Raw genomic sequence first — 20,414 nt, forward strand, 5'->3', positions numbered from 1 at the left:
CGATTCCTCGTTGTGTAATGATGAAGCCGAGGAATTTGCCGGAGGTGACCCCGAATGCACATTTAGCTGGGTTGAGCTTCATCTGGTACTTTCGGAGTGTGGAGAATGCTTCATTGAGGTCGGCTATGTGGTCTTGCGCCGCCTTGCTTTTCACCAGCATGTCATCCACGTAGACCTCCATGTTTCGGCCTATTTGGTCTTTGAAGATCCGGCTGACCAGCCTTTGATAAGTCGCCCCGGCATTTTTTAGACCGAATGGCATCACTTTGTAGCAGTAGGTTCCCCCGTCGGTGATGAAGGCTATCTTTTCCTCGTCTTCTGGCGCCATGCGGATCTGGTTATATCCGGAAAAGGCGTCTATGAATGCCAGCAGCTCGTGACCCGAGGTGGAGTCCACGAGCTGGTCGATGCTGGGAAGTGGAAAGCTGTCCTTCGGGCAGGCTTTATTCAGGTCGGTGTAGTCCACGCACATACGCCACTTTCCGCTAGCTTTTTTGACGAGGACCACATTGGCAAGCCATTCCGGGTAGGATATCTCCCGGATGAAGCCGGCTTCAAGGAGCTTGCCGACCTCCTCGGCTGCTGCTCGTTGTCGTTCAGGGGCGGCGCCTCGCTTCTTTTGTCGCACGGGCTTGCAGGTCGGCTTCACCTGAAGCCGGTGGACCATGACCTCCGGGTCTATCCCCGGCATGTCTACAGGCGACCAGGCGAAGACATCCATATTGTCCCGTAGGAAGTCGACGAGGCGACTCCTCTCGTTTTCGCCAAGGCCAGAGCCGACCTGCACGGTTAGCTCGGGAAAGTTCTCTCGTAAGGGAACTTGAATTAACAACTCACCAGGCTCTACCCGCTCTTTCTGGGGGTTGACCCGTGCCTCCATAACTTCAGTTGAGGGCTGGTCAGTCGTTGGGGCGGGCACCTCGGCTGGTCGTCTTGCCTCGTGGGTCGCTAGGTAGCATCGCCTTGCCACTATTTGGTCCCCTCGGACTTCACCGACTCCCTGGCTGGTGGAGAATCGCATCAGCAGGTGGTGAGTTGAGACCGCTGCTCGGAGGGCGTTGAGTCCTGGCCTTCCAAGGATGGCGTTGTAAATCGAGGGCAGGCGTATCACAAGGAAGCTCATACCCACGGTACTTTCACGAGGGGCGAGCCCGGCTGTGACCAGAAGGTCGATCTCGCCCTCTACTGGGACTGAATCCCCAGTGAATCCAACTAGCGGAGCATTCATCCTCCGTAGCTGTTCTTTTGTCATCCCCATTTTACAATAAGCATCAAAATACAAAACATTCGCCGAGCTTCCATTATCAACCAGGATGCGTTTTACATCAAATTTATTTATGATCATGGAGATGACCATGGCATCATCATGGGGAGTTTCGACTCCCTCTAGATCGTCATCTGAGAAGAAGATGGCTTCAGAGGTGCGCGGGCGCTTCGAGGAGGCTCCTTCCCCTGAGGCTTCCCCAGCCGAGGTCCCTCCTCGGATAGTGTTGATGACGCCGGCGATGGGCCTGTTGGCATTGGAACCTTCAGGCTGTGCTGCTCCTTCGGCTGGCTTCTTCCCTTCACGCCGGCCTTGCACAAACCGATCGAGCACCTCTCGGCGAATGAGTGCTTCGATCTCATTTCGGAGCTGATAACAATCCTCGGTATCATGGCCGTGATCCCGGTGAAAACGACAATACTTCCGGAGATCACGCCGGATTCTGGTGTCTGGCTTTGGAGGGGGGAGCCGGATGCAATCCCGACTCTCAATCTCCATGAGGATTTCAGCCCGAGGAGCATTGAGGGGAGTATACTTTTCATACCTCCCTTCAGGTGCACGGGCCTGCAGTGGGAACTTCGGGCGGAGTGACCTCTGCTGCGGCGGTCCTCTCAACCGGGGTGGACTCTTCGGGCGGGGCGGATTCTTAGCTCGTCGTGGAGACGGGCTTCTGGGTCGGCCGCGCTCCTCGCGGCGTCTTTTTTTGGGGTTCTGCTCGGTTCCACCCCGCCTAACTGCCACGGCCTCTTCTGCCTTGGCATACTTCCGCGCCCGAGCGAACATTTCGGTGAGGTCCGTGGGGAAATTCTTCTCGATCGAGAAGAGGAATCTGTAGGACCGGGCTCCAGTCTTCAATGCTGACATGGCGATTGACTGGTCAAGCTCCCGGACCTCCCATGTTGCGGCGGTGAACCGGTCCAAGTACTCCTTGAAGGATTCTCCCTCCTTTTGTTTGATGTCAAGGAGGGAGTCAGATGTCCGCCGCTGGGGCTGGCTGGCGGCAAAGTTGCCAGCAAATTGTTTGCCGAGCTGCTCAAAGGAAGAGACAGTACTTGGCTTCAGCCCGGTAAACCAAAGCCGGGCTGGCCCTCGGAGTGTCGCCGGGAAAGCTTTGCACATCATGGCCTCCGAGGCTCCTTGTAGGGCCATTAAGACCCGGTAACTCTCCAGGTGGTCCAGGGAATCAGCCTTGCCGTTGTAGGGCTCCACCTGGGGCATCTTGAACCGTGGTGGGACCGGTTCATCTTCGATCTCCGGGGAGAAGGGAGACTTCGTAGTGAACTCGAAGTCGTTATCACGTCCTGATTTTTTCCCGTGGAGTGCCTGGATTTGGCGCTCCAACTTCTCGACCTTCTTGTCGAGTTCATCATTCTGGAGGATCGCTGCAGCGGTTCGTTCGAGCGCAGGTTGCCCTGGAACCGACTCAGCTTCTGAAGGCTGTGGCCAGCCTCCGTAGCCTCTGGCTGGGTGCTCTCTCCAGAGGGAGGCCTGGACTTGGGAGTCCTGGCCTCGAAGCGGAAGTCCGCTTGTAGGAGGCTCCGGTTGAGCTGGAGCTGGAGGAGACGGTGCCGTTGGGATGCCCCTGGGTTGCAAGCTTTGGACAGCGGTAGCCAAGGCTTGCACTTGTTGCACCAGGGCATCAAACTGCTCCGGCAGGACTTGAGGGGTTGACTCGGCCGGAGGTGGTGAGTTTCGGACGGAATGCTCAGGACTGGATGGTGGACGTCGAGAGGCGTTGGAAGCCCCTTTGCTTCTTAGCTTCATGGCAGCGAACTCGGGCCCTTCCTCTAGCGCCAACTGTTGCTGGAAATTGGACCCGAGGGCCGCCGCGAAGCCGGAGAAGGAGGAGCTCCGCTGCTACAGGGGGCGGACGGCGGTGCGCCGGCCGGCTGCGTCCTCCACCGTGGGGCGTGGGTGCAGGGCCACGAAGCCAGGACAGGGGGAGGAGGAGCTCCGCTACCGGAAGGGCGGACGGCGGCGCGCCGGCCGGTGACGTCCTCCTGGAGGGGTGTAAGTCCTGCAAAAAGCCGGTGGCCGGGCTCCCCGGCGCCGGCCCTCCGATGCTTAAGTCAGAGGGGGCCAATATGTGGAGAGAGCAGGGAAGAGAGTATCTGGAGAAGACAGCAAGAACATTTGGATAAGATAAAGAAGACGAAGAGGATGATGTCCTCCCTTGTGTCTGTGCTTCCCGGCGGGTTCAGTCCCGGGGATCTGTTTCCGTTTTTGTTGTCCTCCCCCTCCCTTGGTTCTCCCAGGTTCCCTTTTATAGGAGGGGATTACGTTACCTGGGAGGTAACCGGGGGATTTGTCCTTGTCTGTAATAATTGGGCACGATTTGGCCCATTTATGGCGTAGTGGAGAACGGGGCCGAATCAGACCGGAACCAGGGAGTTGTCACGGTCGATCGGACCTGTTGGAGTGGTTGAACCGCCGGCCGTAGCGGGCCTGAGGTCTGTGGATGGTAAGTGCATTTATTACCGAATGAACCGGCGGTCAGGTAGAGCCATACGCTCTGATGGTTCAGTGATCCGGAGATCGTCTTGGGCCGTGTTCATTAAATGCCTGAGTGCATCGGAGACTTGAGGGAGTCTCATGGATTAATGGCAGGTCGTGCCGAACGCCTGCGGAGATCTTATGCCTTGATGGCTTGGAGATAGTGGCAGGTCGCAAGCCGTAGGAGTTGTCAAGTCCCTTGGACTTTAGGCGGAGGTTGAACATTTGGTTAAGGCATCGGCTCGGCAAGGGTGCCGAGCCGAGCTGGTCGCCCAATGGGGCGCCCTGTGGCGGGGCTGCTTTGAGTACTCCTGGTCGGCGCCCTTTAGGCGAGCACCTTCTAGCAGAGCGCCTTGGCGCTGTCTTTGGTCGGCATTTTCTAACCGAGCAGCTTATTTTGGGTGGGGCACCTCTTGGCGCGCACTCTGGTCGGCGCCCTCTAGTCGAGCGCCTTCCTGGTCGGCATCCTTTGGCCGAGCAGCTTTCCGGTCGGCACTCCTTGGCCGAGCAGCTTTCCGGTCGGCGCTCTTCGGCCGAGCGGCTTTCCGGTCGGTGTACTTCGGCCGAGCGCCTTCGTGGATGTATGACTTGGGGTTTTTCCCCCAACAATATGCATATGAAATATAATAAATTTAGAAATAAAATATATAGGGTTGGGCTTATTCGGTTTAAATTAATTTTTAAAAAATTAAAACAAAATCGATTGAATTTTTTTTTTGATTCAAACCTTTCTCAAATTGATGTAAATTGAACCAAAGCGAATAGTTTGGGGACTGCTTCAGCCAGTTTTTGCACACCTCTATATATTTTGCACAGGATTTCATGCGTACAAGGATAGAGGACTTTAACATAAAAATGTCTGTCAAAATATAAAGAATAAGAATAAAAATTTCAGATAAAGATTAAATATAAAATAAAAATTAATTCAAGGGATGGATAGGTCTCAATTACTCCAACCTTATCCCTATTAAATCCATATTCAATGTAGTCCTCTTTCAGTACATTTATATTTTTAACAGCCAATAAATTATATAACGTGTTGGGTTAATGGATCAATGTATATGGAGAACCACATTCATGGTTCTCCATATGAGACCATTAACCTCTCAACACCTTTCCTTCTTTTACTACCTTTTTTTTTAGCCAAACCACCTCCGCCGAGTGATGCCCGAGTCGCCTCGCTCCACGCCCACGTGGTGCACGCGGTGAAGGGTATAATTTCTCCCCACGGAGCCCATCGGAACGCAGTGGTACAGGGGGTGACGAAGCGACAAAACCAAACAACCGAAACCGGCGTTCCGGTATAATTTCCTTTTCCGACCTCCATCCCCTGTTCTTCTCTGCTGCTCGTCCTCTCCTTTTCTTCTCTCTCTCTCTCTCTCTCTCTCTCTCTTTCATATACAGACACGCATCTGGGGGTGGAGCGTGAGGGAGAGGGGAGAGAGAGAGAGAGAAGAGGGAGAGGCAGTTTTGCTTTAAGGGAGAAGAATCCAAAAGGAGTTTTCTCTGGCAGTAGGGGGGGTATCAAAAAGACAGATTATGAACTACGATGCGCTGCATTAACATGTGAAGGCCCTTCCAAGTGTCCTTTCTTCTCCCTATCCATCCCCCCTCCTTCTCTGCATTCAATTCCCTTCCTCTCTTTCCATCTCCGTCTCCATCCCCTTTCGCTCTGCTTTCTGACGTGATAATAACGGGTAGTTCTTGTTTTTGAGTTGGGGGTGGGAGGGGGAGGGGGGGGGAGAGAGAGAGAGAGAGAGAGAGAGCACATTGATGGAATGATGACAGAGCTTTCCAAATTCAGTTTCCTGTGGGTGTTTTCCTCGTGCCGTCGTGTATTTAAGGCCAGTCTGTGTAGGGGGTGACTCAGGCTCTCAGTCTCCACTTCCCTTTCTCATTCCCACAGCGCGAGAGAAAGAGAGTTCGCAGCCATCTCCAACCCGATCTCTTCTTCCCGTTCTTCTCTTCTTGATCGTCCTCTTCGTCTTCTCCAACTCCGGTATCCTACCGTTCCCCCTCTTCTTCTTCCTTCTCTGTACTTCGTTTCTTCTGTAGCTTTTCTTTCGAGTTTTGGTAAAAGGACCTGATTTCTGTCGGCGGTGCTGGTGGAATGTTTATATTAGGAAAACAAAGGAGGGAGCGACAGCGACAGCGGCAGACTTCGAGATGGCCTCAAGCTCGAGCGCAGGACACTCCAACCTCCAGTCCTTCATCAACTCCACGACGCCCTCTGTGCCGAGTCACACCCTTCCAAAGGTCCTCTCTCTTTGCTCTCAAAAAAAAAAATCCCATCTTTTTGCCCCGCCCTTTCCTTCCTCCTTTTTTCTTCTTTTCCTGGTCTGTTTTGTTATTTTTAATCGTGACTAATTATCGATCTCAAGTACCGACACTCATCGTTTTGATATCATCCTCTTCTGCTACCCTTCCTGCTCTGGCTTTGTAGATCAACAATGAAACGATTAATTTTTACAAGTCGTTTCTTCGGCCCTTTTTTAACTGTTTCCGTTTGATTTATACCTGTATATCTTTTTGGTGCATCTCTGCTTTGATTTTTGTAACGGGGTATATGTGTTTTGGAATGGATACGAGTACGAAGTATGACGATTGATGGTTGGACTTGGAAGTGGCTTATTTGGCATTTTTCTTCAGTTTTTCGGACTAATGTCGGAATCACGCTTTCATTTGAGGTTTCCTTTTATTGTGCATGGAGACCCACATGGTTAGAGTCTTCGAAGATTTTTTTTTTCTTCTTTTTTTACCATTGTTGGAAACTAGAATAGACGTGTAGATATGGATAGTCGACAATTTTGTTTCTTCTATTGGATTTTCTTTGGAGATCACGGTCTCCTACTCTAAAGAAGCCACATTCTCTTCCGATCTGGATCTTTTTCCTTGTCTATGCGATAAGTTGTATTTTCTTGTTTCTTTTCTGGAAATTTTGTTTCAAAATCCATTCCTTTCCTTACAGACTGTTTTTTTTTTTTTTTTAAACTTGAATGTTTGAAAAGCAATCCTCACAAGAGAGAAAAAAAAGAAGATTTATATGTGTTGTTAATGCAGCGGTCTTTGGAAGACTGGAACAGCCTTTGGCTCCCGGCAGGAAGGGACACCGTTGAGTGTTTCAACCTGAGAGACCTCTGGGGCCAGTACACCGAGTGGAGTGCCTATGGTGCCGGTGCTGAGGTCCTCCTCCATGGTGGAGACATTGTGGACCAGTACTACGTGCCATATCTATCAGCCATCCAGATATATACGAACAAATCCCGTGCTTCCTCTAGGTCCTTCATCGAGTCCTTGCGATTGAATTCTGATGTTTTCAATGTAAACAGACCTCGCAACTGACCTCGATCGCATTCCTCTGTCGAAATAGGAATGGCGCGAGCAATTGCTGGAGTAATGGGAGTGCATACAGGACGCTGGTTGATCCCAGGGGTTCTGCTGTTCAGGAGGATGCAGGCTTGCATCATGAAGGTATCCGACGAGCACAAGAGCAGTTCGGGTACCTTTACTTCGAATTTATCGAGAACAACACGCCTTTTGGAAGGCCACCCCTCTTGGAAAAGGTACATTCTGCGCTCCTCTTGTTTGGCTGATGAATTGTTATTTTTCTGTGCTCTGTTTTCTGATTCTTTTGCTTTGTTAGGTCCGGGAATTAGCTAGCATCCATCCGGGCCTGATGTCGTTCGAGAGCGCGGAGCTGTCGCCGGCTAGCTGGATGTCGGTTGCCTGGTAGGCTTATTTTCTGCATTGCTCATCCAGTTTCCGAAAGAAATGATCCAATTAATCAGGTTTTCTGGCATTTTTTTCCTGCAATCATTCTGAAATCCATGATTGGAATGTTCTTGGGTTCTCTATGACATAGGGAATTATAGTCAATCATAAAATGACAAATGAAAATGACATTCAACTACATATCCTTCTGATGATTTAGTGATACAATGGACAGATAGTTATTTTGAATTTTCGGAAGTTTTTTTTTTGTTTCTTTATTGGGAGGTAGAGATGAAAATTCGAGCTTATTCTAATCTCCAATTTTACTGTTTTCTGTTGTCAATTAGGTATCCTATTTATCACATCCCTGCCAGGCCAAAGGTGAAGGATCTGTCGGCATGCTTCCTGACTTACCACAAGCTCACCTCATCATGTCAAGGTATGCATCTATGCTTCAGGATTGAATCTCATGTTCGTACATCTATCTACTCATGACCTTTTAATGTTTCCTTATTCTAAATATATTTAACCAGCCTTTCTTGTCTGGAATTTTCCTATCATTTGCTTTTCAAGGGTATGAAATTTTCGCTGTGATGAAATGCGGGGAACTTTTGCTTACCTGATATTCTATCAGTATGACTTGCTAAGACGAAATAAAGAATTTCTCGGAATAAAATGTGGAGTCATATCTTGATATGACACTAAAATCACATTAAAACAGATGATGCTGCTTAACATTCTATAACATTAATAGTAGTTCTACAAAAACAACTTTTTCATCTCTCATTATATTGACAGTGGACTACTTGTTTGTCATTTTTATATTAGAAAGATCACTGTAAGGGAACTATCAAATAGTCTAAGGATCTTTGTGCTTTATGAGAAGACTGAACCAGCCCTCTCATATTATCATCTGGATTTCATTATACCCGAATAAAAGCAGTAGTTTTGTCTAGATTTTAGCCAACGTATTTTTAGGGAAAACATTTAAGACATATAATCGTGACTGCTTGACCTATTCCTGTTTTCCTCTTCAATATTTCTTTCTGAAATTCATTCAGTGGTCATCTTGGTCTTCTTATCTAGTCAGGTCTGACTGCTTGGTGTCTCTGTCTCTGTTAGACTTTATAATATCACTTGCTTAGGTTACCCAACGTTCCAGGGATCTTCCTTAATTCCAAGATTTCTTTGTGAAATTTATTCAGTTGTCATCTTGGGCTTCTTATGCAGCCAGGTCAGTGAAGCACAAAACATGACCCAAACATAATCCTTGTTGTAAGGAGGTCAGATCTGGTTCCAAAAATTTTTTCAACTTGGCTAACTAGCAGAAAGTGATGATTGTTTAAGTCTTGTTCCTATTTTATTTCTCGGCATAGATAACACAATACGAAATATCATGAAAAACAGAAATCTCTTTCCACTAAAATTCCATTTTGTTAACCTACCAGAGGAAACAAAATGCTTAGATGGTATATTTCTGTTAGGTCCCTTTTACTTTGTTTCCAAGTTAATTTCTTGTCCAAAATACATGGCCTTGGTTGAAATACACGGATCCCTTATGATACTTATGAAACATAATGAGATCAGAAACGTGTTGATACTGCATTATTCTTACTTACTGTATATAATTGCATATTTTACATGGCTAGCAAATAATTTTCTTATCTCAATTTTAAGAACACGTATGTAGCTCTAATTCTCTAATGGTTATCATTACAATATTATGTAAATGCCAACTACCACTTCAGTATGACATAGTTAAACATTTTAAAGATGCATTAAGTTGATATTTTTTTAATTTCTATATATCTTATATTTTAATGATTCTTTCTACTTTTTGTCATGAAGACATATATTTTTTCCAGTCATGGTCAATTTTAGTATGCAACCATCAAAAATTGAAAGCAAAAATGAAATGTCAAAGTACTTGTGAACCATGACCTTATGCTTTTGTAACTCATTTTTCTTGTTTTTTCTCAATTCTTAGCCCACGCCTTGTGTTGGCATGGTACATACCATGATGCGTATGTACCATAACAACGAGCGATTGCCGTTGGCCTATGTTATGGAATTGGACATGTAGGTAAAGTAAGATATATTACTTTACCACTGACGACACATGGGTGAAGGTATGAGTGCCAAATGTAATAAGGACTTTCTACCAAGGATTGAAGTACTACTTGTACTTGTTCATACCGACCATACTGGATTGTACTGGCAAAGGACATACAATGGAGCCGTTCTACCGGATTGCTGAGTATACAAGATCACCCTCTGGGTTGGTATTGTGGCAACACATAGAAATTCACCTCTAGTTTGTTTTCCTTACACCAAGAAGGAAATTATGTGTCAGTAAGGTGCAATGCTTTACCAGTCCATACGATACTAGGAAGGTATCAATATAGGTACCAATATACCTTAAACATGCCTCTTAGTCTATCTTATAGCATTATCTTCCAGTCGTTTAATTACATCGACTGCATTCAATTTGACTATTTTGCATGTAATGATGCTTTATGCCTGCCTGGGAAATGGGATAGAGAATTTTAGATTAACTTTTCTAATTCTCAACAGGTGTAACTAGTTTTAAAATAAAATCTAAGTCCTTATTTGTGTTTTGACAAAACTTTCTTATCCCCATTTAATGATTGCCGAGTATCATGGTAAAATTGACAATACTATGGTTGCTTTTGGTTGAAATATAATAAGTCCTTGCTTTTATGGTTACTATTGATAATATATAGTGCTTCTAGCCATTTCAAAAATAATGTGAGATTAAACAATTGGGATGCCCTATTTTAGGGAACCTATGGATCACAAATCCCTGATTATCTAGGCTTTGACCGAATTGTCGGGGATCAGTGTCTGGTCCTTTAATAGGGTATCCTCAATTTAATTGTTTTTATCTCAACCTCCATCTTGTTTCCAAACATAGCCTTTGAGATCAATATGGTTTCTTATACCAGATGTATCTTCTTCCTTTTTTGCATGAGCTTTAATTGTGAGTAGTAATGTCGATTATCTGCTCATTGTTGTTCTAGGTTTCATGGCAAGCCCGTCTCTTGCCTAAAGTGGTCTTGACCAAGAACTTTGCACCAACTCTTAGAGGTTGCGGGTCAAGTTGGCATCAAGTTAGCTAAAAAAGTTTCTAACTCCTTCAAAGGAGTCTTATAGCATAATTTTGCTATGTAGGCAACCTTATTTTGTTGGGAGAAAGCTTGGATGATAATGATGATGATGATGATGATATGTTTCCTTTTTCCCTTTTGCTAATAAAACCCTCGATACTTTTGATAATTGGTTCTACACAAGATTTATATCGTAGATATCTCATTCACCCTATATTCAATTCAAATAGTAACTTATAAATGATTTAGTACTTTCTAACAAGGATTAAGGACTCGCTCCATCTCAGAGGTACCGTGCCGACCAGGTCTGATATGCCGATACCGAGCACCGTACAAATTGCCCAATGGCATGAGTCAGGACGGGCTTGCGCTACGCCTTGTTGGATCTGTACCGATACAGGAGACCGTAGGATAGAGAAAAAGAGAGTAAGCGAGGGAGGGAGGAAGAGGGAGAGGGAGGATGGTCGGCGGAGAGTGGCGGAGGTCAGCGAAGGGCCGACGGAGGCCGGCGGAGGCCGACGCTGGTGCAGTTGGCATAGGCCACGGTCAAACCCCTATTTCACCTCCGCTGGTCTCCCTCCCCCGCTCGCTCTCTCTTTTCTTCTCTTTTCTTCTCGTCCTCCTCCGGCGATAACTTTTCGATTTCTTTGCTGGAACCATTTCTATAAGCCGTCAGTACAACTCAGGATGCTCCGAACCGGACGGTTTCGCCAACCTTGGTGCTGACTGAGAGAGAGACCGAGTCTGGAGACATATCCAGGACCCTGAGTCTCTTCAAACTAGATTATCCCAATCCATATCGGTACCATCCTAGCCCCAGATTGGGACAACCTAGTATTAAGATCTAAATTCTTGCTTTCTCAAATGAGATACTCTCTTTATTGGTAATGAAGATACTACATTATAAAAAGAAGTACTATAAGGAAAGCTACCTTCCAAATGAATAGAAAGAAGATTACAGTATAGAATGTAAAGACTATTTTTGTGACTAATTTCATGTTGAGAAAATATAGTACTAGAACAAAGGCGATGCCATTTACTGATAAGGTAAGATCTTTGATTTAGATGGAATGTCTATGATTTCTGAGATGCATTGATTCCTTATACCCAATAGGGATGGCAACTAATTGGGTATGGATCGGGTAGGCCAATACTCGTATCTACTCTGCAATTGAAAATCCTATACTGATACCTACCTCATATCCACCTCGGAGTGGGCTGGTTAGGTAGGGTAGATGGGGCAGGTGATGGCGGGTTGGATCAAGTAAACACAAAATACATTAGCCCAAAAGCAATCATTTCATGATTGGCAATAAAAAGAAGACTCGTTATTTTGGTTTTTGGAGCTCCTGTTTTCTTATCTTTGCATTGCCCTCAATCCAAAAGCAATTACAGAACGTATGTAGGTATCATAGAAAAGCAAATATAAGTAACTTCTTGTCACAACGATTTGGTTAGTAACTTCGTCAAAACGACTTCTAACATTTGTAACAAAGATCTCACTATACATAAACTCCCAAACCACTATACAACAAAGAAAAAGCAGCTGGGCAAAAGTAATAAATCTTGTGGCATAGCTAAATATTAAAACTCAACTACAATAATTTTTTGAAAAGATTTTAATGGAAAATTTCTGTTTGTATTTAATGGACATCGAAATTAGATCGAGATGGAAAAAAATCCATCTGCACTGTCAAATCTTGCAGCCTAAAATTGCTCCCAACTTTAGATTATGTATCCGGACATCCTATCATGATCATTTGCCCGATTCTGATCAATCGATCATTTACATTAATGAGGCTTGCTTCTAGCCAATGGCTACCAAGCACAATTGGCCATCTTTCTCGAGGGTCCACCAAATCAATGGCAAAATGAATACCCACAAACTTTAGCACCCCGCTGAGTAATCGCAGAGCATCAAAAGGAACTAAGGAAGATCAAAATGAACAACGCATACTGGAGCGAAAGATTATGGGCGTTGATGTCAAGGATAGCAACCATACCTCGAAGAGACAAAGACCTCCACCAAGATGACCTCATTCCTGGGGAGCACGGAAGTAGGTGCGATGATGGAGGGGATGAGTAGCTGTTCAACAGTGATAGGATGACATCCGAAGTGAGGAGTGCAAGGCACTGTGGCTAGGGCAAAGGGCGGACGGACCCTCGAACAGGGGACTTGGGTTGTCGGGTGATAGCGGTGGGGAGGGGAAAGTGAAGAGTTTGTTTATGATTATATTATATCAGGTTAGCTTTGGAGTGGGTCTTACCATTTCCCACACTCGCTCTGAATCTGCTTCGGGTATCAGAATTAAAATTTGTCCCCACCCCCGAATTTAAATGGGTTGTGTAAAAGCTGCCCCATTAGAATTAGGTTAGGTCGGGTACCTAATGGGTTGGCTTAAATTGCCACCCCTAAAACCCAACTAATGGGGTCTCTTTCAATATCAAGGTTATAAACATAACTACAAGTTACCTTCATGCTCCATTTTTCAATTTAAAAGTCTGTCTCATTTCATGTTTTTGACTTTGATATAACAAAAGAAAGCATATGGAAACTCAACCTATTCTGTTTAATCCCTTACTCTCGATTTTATTAATGCACAGGAATTTTAGAAGAACTTCAATAATAATTGGTTCCAATCTATCCTATAGCTGGTAACACTTATTTTGTTTAGGCCAAAACCTCCTCTTTTTTTTGAGGTTGCTAATAGTTTTTAGAAATTCCAAGTGAACAACTTTGTTGTTGGACTAAAACTATTGGCCAGTTTGAGAGGTCAGTGGATTCTTGGAATTGGTCTTTAATGTGGAGTTGATTTTTGTGTTTTGGAACATTTAAATTGTAAACTTATTAAGGGTCAAGGAACTGTGTACCCTTGCTATTGCAAGTAAAACCACCATCCTCTTGGATGTTGTTGAGTATTCATAACTCACTGCAATCCTTCTAGTCTCCTTCATCCAATTAGCTAGTTTCCAAGTACTTATCAACTAAAAACCTCTCTATTGTACTTCTTGCTCAGACATAACCAATCTTTATGGATGCCACGTCCTAAATCCCTCTCTTCCATGTGTGGCACCTAGGCCCTTTCTCCTCTCTAATTTTCTCTTCCTAACATGCTCTATCTTTCCATAGGATAGGGGATTTATTTGCACTAACAACTCTACTAGAGTGTTTAGTGTTCAGATATGGTAGAAAAAGCATGAACAAATAGCAGGCTTGCCTTCTCTATTATCCTTTGATTCCATAGACTAAGATTTCTTGTGACCCAAAATGATGAATGAGACTATTGCTTCAATGAATAGTATTCTGCTTCCTATTTCATGAAAAAAGATGACATGATGTCCCATTAAGGAGAAAAGGTTGGAGATAGATGCTGTGCAAAGATAGGAAGAATTATGAGAGGCATAATGGATATAAAAGTTGGAGCGGAAGAATATTTTGGATGGCTTTATACCAAGGGTTTTAAAGTCTTGGATTGGTATTGTACCAATATGATATAAAATAGTATGGCATGGTCCTATTTTGACATGTCATAATCTTTGGGTGCTTGCTTAGCAAAAGTGATATACAATACCATGTATTGGTATGATGTGGTACCAAAGAATGTATTGGTATGATATGTATAATCTAGTATCGCCGAATAGACTGGAATATATAGTACTTGAATACGTGGTTTACACATTTGGAGAAGACAAGAAAAAATTGTTTAAGTAAGATATACATGGAGTAAGTTCTCCTAGGTTTGAGACAACTTATGGCAAGGCATATATGGAAAGGTTTTATATGGAGAAATTTATGGAATAGCTAATTGAAGGAAAGACGTAGAAAGATCTTTGTTAGTTGTGTAGATCCTTAGACATCTAAGGGTTTTTATTCGCTATACCTATCACATTATTTGGGGTGTTTTAGCACCCACTCTTGACTTGGACCCACACGAAGGATCCATCTCAAATAAAAATAGTACAAGTATCACAATTAGTGTTAGATCATAAGGACTGTCGAACCATCCTGAACTGGATGGTTTGGGGCATACCCAACTGGACTAAATGGTTACCTGGGGGGTTCGGCCGGTCGATTGGATTCGCTTTTCTTTTATATATAAAAACACCTCTGCCTCCTCCTCTTTCAATATCTCGATTCCCCTCTCCCTTTACCACCTCTCTCTCTCTCCTTCCTTCTAGTTCCAGTATGCATGGAGATGGTATGGTACATACCAGTACCTTACCGAACCGTTCGCCGGCCAGTACAACTCCAATACCAATTTAATGAACCTTGATGATGATTCTAGCAATGTTTCTTATCTTCGTTCCATGAATAATTGTCAAGAACGAGAATTAATAATGGCTTTTCCATTCCTAGAATATCTATTCTTAGCAATCATCAAGAAAAACTAATTTTGCTTTCCATGCTCGGGCAAGTCTAGGATTGTTGACCTACTCAAAGCAACACTTATCAGAAATGGTTTCTCCATGGCATAAATACGAGGAGAGAGATCTTACATTTTCACTAGCGACTTCTTCATAGGCAGTGGCATCAACATACATCAGTAATAAAGATGGATAGAGACGAAGAATGGGAGAGGCAAAGATAAAATGGGAATTGGAAGGAATAGAGAAACTACCGGATAGGGGTCTTACTTGGGTAGAGCTTTCTTCTTTTAACTTTTCACATAAATCCAACTTCTTGAAAAAATGGTACTAAAGATCTTCAACTATGTTGTACCCTTTTATTGGGAATCCAATACCTATCGAAATTAACATTCCCATGTTTATATTAGTTAACAAACACATGAATGGGCTAGAATGGAAAACTGATAATGATTCCCAATTTCCACTTTAACAAACCTAATGTGCCCGAGGTGCTTGATCATTCAATAATAAAATCATATTGATCCTCAATATTGAGACCATCACATTTAATGCCATTGGGATGCTAGAAAATTTTTTGGTATATAAGGTCATCAAGGTCAAGGAGCAACATATTTATTAACCTAGATCTCAACTTGGATATACAAGAAGAGAACATCTCAATCAAGATTTTTTGTCTCGGTACCGGACCCCGTACTGTTGCCTTATTAGCACAGTATTGGTATGGTACGGTATGAAATTTTTTTAGCGTACTGAGTGTCGGTATGCCACCCATACCGATACTGGTATTGAACCAGTATGGTATGGTATGCTCTGTACTACTTGGTTCAGGTTGGTACGGCATACCATGACTCAATGATAAAAAGCACGTATATCCATATTCTTTAGGTTAAGTTCTTAAGTTCAATAACATTGTAGGAACTCTCACTGGTATCCCAGACAAGGTTTGCTATCTTGATACCGGACCCCGTACCAATGCCACACTAGCACAGTGCATAGTGTCAGTATGGTACAGTACGGTACGAAATTTTTTTGGCGTACCGAGTGTCGATACACCATCTGTATCGGATATCGGTACCAAACTAGTATGGTATGGTACGCTCCATACCGCATGGTTTGGGCCGATACGACGTACTTTGATCCCAGACTTCAAATTTTGGGCCACACCATTCCTATGATACTGCATGGAATATTTACTCTCTGGAATCTACTTTGTGTTTTTTCTGAGGTTTGTTTTTCCTTCCTTCTTTTGACTTAGTGGCATCTAGCGAGAAGATCTCCTTTCACTGATTCAACTTTGATAGTAGCTAGTTTATAAGGAATATTACACCTTGATAATAGCTAGTTTATAAGGAATAATTATCATGTTCCTCGACACTTGAATGGGATGATTTTCTTATTGAAGGAAGTAATAGCTGCAATTTTATTGAAACATTAGGAAGTAGTTACCGCTATTACAAATTATCTAGTGAGAGCTTGTAATTTGTATCGACAGGCATAAAGCTCCCTAGTCTTCTTGGCAACAATAATCTCACCGAGCTAAAATTTCTTGCAAATACTTTCTGTCATTGGTCTAATTTCATACTTGCCTGTCTTGTTAGGAGGGTCCAAGGCCTATCTATTTTAATGAATGAGGGTAGCAATTGAGCGTAAGTCTCTTGCATCAAGACGTGCTCTACCAATTAAGCCAGTTGGCACCCCCTATGTCTAATTCCTCTTAATAAAGCAGAAATCTGGCTTAAATGATTGTTTAGTAATTTGTACTCCTTAAAATAGCTGATTGAAAGTTAGAAGGTGAACATGCTTCATCATTCTGTCATATGTTTCAATGTTATGAATGCTAGTTTCGTGTCAGCTGAATGTTTCTCTTTAATTGTTCTATAAAGTATATGAAAAGGGCCTGCCTTGTTTTCCTTGGAATGGACCTTTGTGACAGTATTTGAGTCATAAAACTATCGCGTATTGTCATAAAATTATTATAATTTGTAGCCAGTAGATTCTGTTACCTCTATGTCTACTTGGTCCATATGAGATTGCACTTGTGGATCGGCTAATAGGCATTTGCGAAGCTGAGATGTTACAGAACCTCTTCGAGCTGTAGAGTAGTTAATTTTGTGAACGACAACCAAATGGTAAGTAAACCTATGTACCAATCTGTTGTCTGGTGTGTTTTACAGGGTGACCTATAATTTCCATCATGTATGGTTTTGTTAATATTATAATCAGAACTTTAGGAGAGTCTTGACTTGTGATGCATTTTCTGATTTAGCTAAATCACAAATGAGGAGTAAATATGTCCACATTTGATTTCACAAACTCATGTACAAATTTCTCCTTGAAGTTCTTTGTCATCGACGCAGCAAAATTTCTTAAGATACCAGTCACATCTTCTTTAGTGACATAAACCTCCTTGATGAGCTGAATTACTATGTAATTCAAGTTGTTGGAAAGCATTAGCTGAATCTCGGAGAGTATAGGCTAGTGAAACTGTAAGTAGGAAGGCATCTTTGGTTATGATGGGTTTAATTATCTAAATCTTTGGGGACCTGTGAGGCTGAATGCTCCAAAAACTAATGGTGAAAAAGCAGTCCACCATAAGTTTGCCTTTTTAAGTATGGAAACCACATCTCTGTTAGTCACGGTGTGCATAAGCTGTAACAACAAAAAACATTATGGTCTTTATATTCATATGTTGGATAGCTTCATTCAAATAAATGAGTTCTACTTAATGTGGCGATACCATCCATTAGTAAAAAAGCACATTGTCTTGCTTATGATAGTCGTGGTATACAGACTTAGTGGTAGATAATAACCAGTTTCAAATTTGCTCTACTAGGCATGTAAATGCTTCTCCAAGGAACCTTTATGCAGCAACCTGTATGTGTTTGAGATTTCTACTCTAGAATAACAATTCAATTTGTTGCGAGCTGACTTGCCCAATTGATAATTGATTCTTGACATCAGGACCTCTTAATTTTCAGCTAACCTGTAGGGAATTTTTATTTCTTTTATGTCTTCTTCTCTTTCATAGTCTACAATATGTTTTTTTTTTAAAAAAAAATCTGCATTTGAAAGCTTGTCTGAGGATATGGCTGTCATAAATTTAACTTACGACCTTTATCATCTGAAAATTGAAAGGTAATCTCCATCGAAAAATTAAAATTGTGAGGTGCTTATACTAAAGTTTTATCTAGTGACAAACAACATGATGCATCACCATGCAGTTTTTAATAAATCTGATACATATCAAAATGGGAAATTTTCTTTCTATTTCATCTCAGAAAGATCTAGAAAATTCTCTCCAAGCCAAGCCAACCAGTTCATAACCCCAGTGCCCCCACCTGAGACATGTTTTAGTTGTACATTCTCTTTAGCATGTCATGACTGTCGGCTGTCACATTCACCATTTCCAAGCTAACTTCGACAAAAGTTTTTTTTTGTTGTTGTTGTTTATTGGTTCAGTTACTAAATTTTTCTTATATTTATATTACCCTTCTTCTTGCGGCATAATTATGTTAATACTATCATGTTACTGTTTCTAATCTCAACCCTTTGCCGATAGTTGTGATGTCTGTACAGCAGACAGGTTTGGATCCAAATCGAACACTTTAGTTGGAAATTTGTATCTTAAGCACTTACCCACCTTTGGTCAGCTGATCTTTATTTTACGAGAATCGAGTGCAACATGAATGTTTGAATATTATCCTTCCTTTTAATGGTCCTCATTTAGGTATATACATGTATTCAAAATTTTACCAGGCTCTATATTCTAATGGACCTTTCTCCTGTGATGCTCTCGCAGATCATATGCAGGGAAGCACGGCAGAAGGCGTGTCTTGCACTAGAGGCGGGAACCGTAGCAGCAGCTCTGAGGGGAAGAGCAACCACATTGCTCTTTACCCTTTTGGCCTCGCGACTTACAGAGCACGGGGGAAGCTTTGGACAAATCCTGAAAGTGGAGATGATGAAAGAGTTGTCTCCCTCTACAACGCTGCAGACTCCTGGCTGAGGCAGCTTGAGGTTGTCCACAATGACTTCAACTTCTTCAGCACTCACTGAACCCCCATGCGCATATTAGGCACCATTCTGGTTCTCGAAGAACTTCCTGACTGGCCCTGCCCCATGACATTGCCTGCTGGAGATCGGGTTGATCGGCGAATGCTGATAACTCTGATTCGGTCGTTTTTGTAGATGTTAGTGGAGAAGAAGGGTTTTGGAGCCCCTCTCAGTTTTATTTAGCAACAGAGTGAGCGATGAAGAGCTGAACGGAAAGATCTTAGGAGTTGCTTGTCTTTTTGACCTTTTCTGTCTCTGGAGGTGGTGGCTCTGAAACAGGTGGGTACTGGGTGCTTCTCACTCCGCTTATATTTACCTGGAGAGTTTTGGGAACAAAGAGAACATTCTATCTCATGCCTGGGTCGTGGGCAGTGACATATATATGAGATTTATGAATGGCTATATGGACGTGCTCTGCTCTTGGAAGTTATCAATGTAGTTGCTTGCCTCTGCTACATGGCGGCACCTTACTTCTTCTGGCTTTGTTTGACCTTACTTCAGGGGCTGCTGGGGACTGGGGAGCTTGAGAGAGGATGAACAGTTTGTGCGGGATATTGTTATCTGAAGAAGTGTATTGAAACAAACAGCTTAGCCGAAACCAAGAACGACAGAAAGTCAAAAGTATCGGTAGTTCAAATTTATATCGACAACGTAACAAGATGCTCAAAATCCTGCAAATCCTCTCAGTTCACCATCTACATATCCTGCAAATCTCTTTTCCTCGCCACTCCAATCTCGAATACTTTCTCCCACCCTTCCCAGCAACGATGGCCGCTGCCGCGGTCTTCCTTTTCCTTGGTGCTGTTATTGTAGGAGGTGTTTCCCTTCTCGCCATTGAGTTCCTGCTCTCGCCCTTCTCCCTTAATTTGCTATTGGTTCTGCTGTCGTCGAAAAAAGCCTGCGCTCTTAAATCCAAACAATGGTTCTGATCCGGATGGCAAGCGCTCGCTTCCATTCACATGCAGCAAGGAAGCAAGCTTCCTTGTTGTCGAGCTAAAGTCTTCATTCTTGGATTTACTTTCAGATAACTTAATTTATCTGCGTATTATTTTCCGTTTAATCAGACTCCCGGAGATAGCTAAATGAACCATTCTTAGCATACTAGTTCCTACTCTTGTTTTTGTCTCTTCCATAATTCCATTTCCTCTGGGTTGATTCCTTTCGTTCATTTTCTTCTTTCTTTTGATGGGTCCATTGAGATTCTCAAAAAGAAGGCGCAACAAATGGCTAATGTGTTACGGGAACAGGGAAACATAAGATTTCCCGTTCTTTTTTCTTTCCTTTGTTAAATTAATCCAGTGTTGGCATCTTTCTCGGTGACATTGTACATGACTAGCACCACCGTTTGATCCAAACGATCCTATATATGTAGATTCCTCTGTGCCCTAACCCAGTCA

The 20,414-nt window shown here is 43.3% G+C and overlaps 1 protein-coding gene across 2 annotated transcripts; it reads left to right on the forward strand.

Annotated features, from left to right (window-relative positions):
- The first annotated feature begins 5,503 nt into the window (after nt 1-5,503).
- On the forward strand, nt 5,504-19,654 carry LOC103697215. Of its 2 annotated transcripts, none has more exons than XM_039126886.1 (7): nt 5,504-5,756; nt 5,881-6,013; nt 6,818-7,035; nt 7,128-7,320; nt 7,401-7,486; nt 7,816-7,907; nt 18,764-19,654. In XM_039126886.1, the coding sequence occupies exons 2-7, from the start codon at nt 5,924-5,926 to the stop codon at nt 19,018-19,020; spliced, it is 936 nt and encodes a 311-aa protein (XP_038982814.1). In that variant the 5' UTR covers nt 5,504-5,756; nt 5,881-5,923; the 3' UTR covers nt 19,021-19,654. The 2 variants fall into 2 exon arrangements, with proteins under 2 accessions (XP_038982814.1, XP_038982815.1); XM_039126887.1 differs by lacking the exon at nt 18,764-19,654 and adding an exon at nt 10,510-10,759.
- Nucleotides 19,655-20,414: the final 760 nt, after the last annotated feature.

Source organism: Phoenix dactylifera, chromosome 5 (genome assembly GCF_009389715.1).
Source record: "Phoenix dactylifera cultivar Barhee BC4 chromosome 5, palm_55x_up_171113_PBpolish2nd_filt_p, whole genome shotgun sequence".
Taxonomy (NCBI): domain Eukaryota; kingdom Viridiplantae; phylum Streptophyta; class Magnoliopsida; order Arecales; family Arecaceae; genus Phoenix; species Phoenix dactylifera.

Bases quoted from the DNA above. Each gene is read 5' to 3' on its own strand.
- LOC103697215 (XM_039126886.1), top strand. From the start codon at position 5,924: ATGGCCTCAAGCTCGAGCGCAGGACACTCCAACCTCCAGTCCTTCATC. The intron at 6,014-6,817 runs GTCCTCTCTCTT...TTGTTAATGCAG, and splicing joins CGAGTCACACCCTTCCAAAG to CGGTCTTTGGAAGACTGGAA. The intron at 7,321-7,400 runs GTACATTCTGCG...TTGCTTTGTTAG, and splicing joins GGCCACCCCTCTTGGAAAAG to GTCCGGGAATTAGCTAGCAT.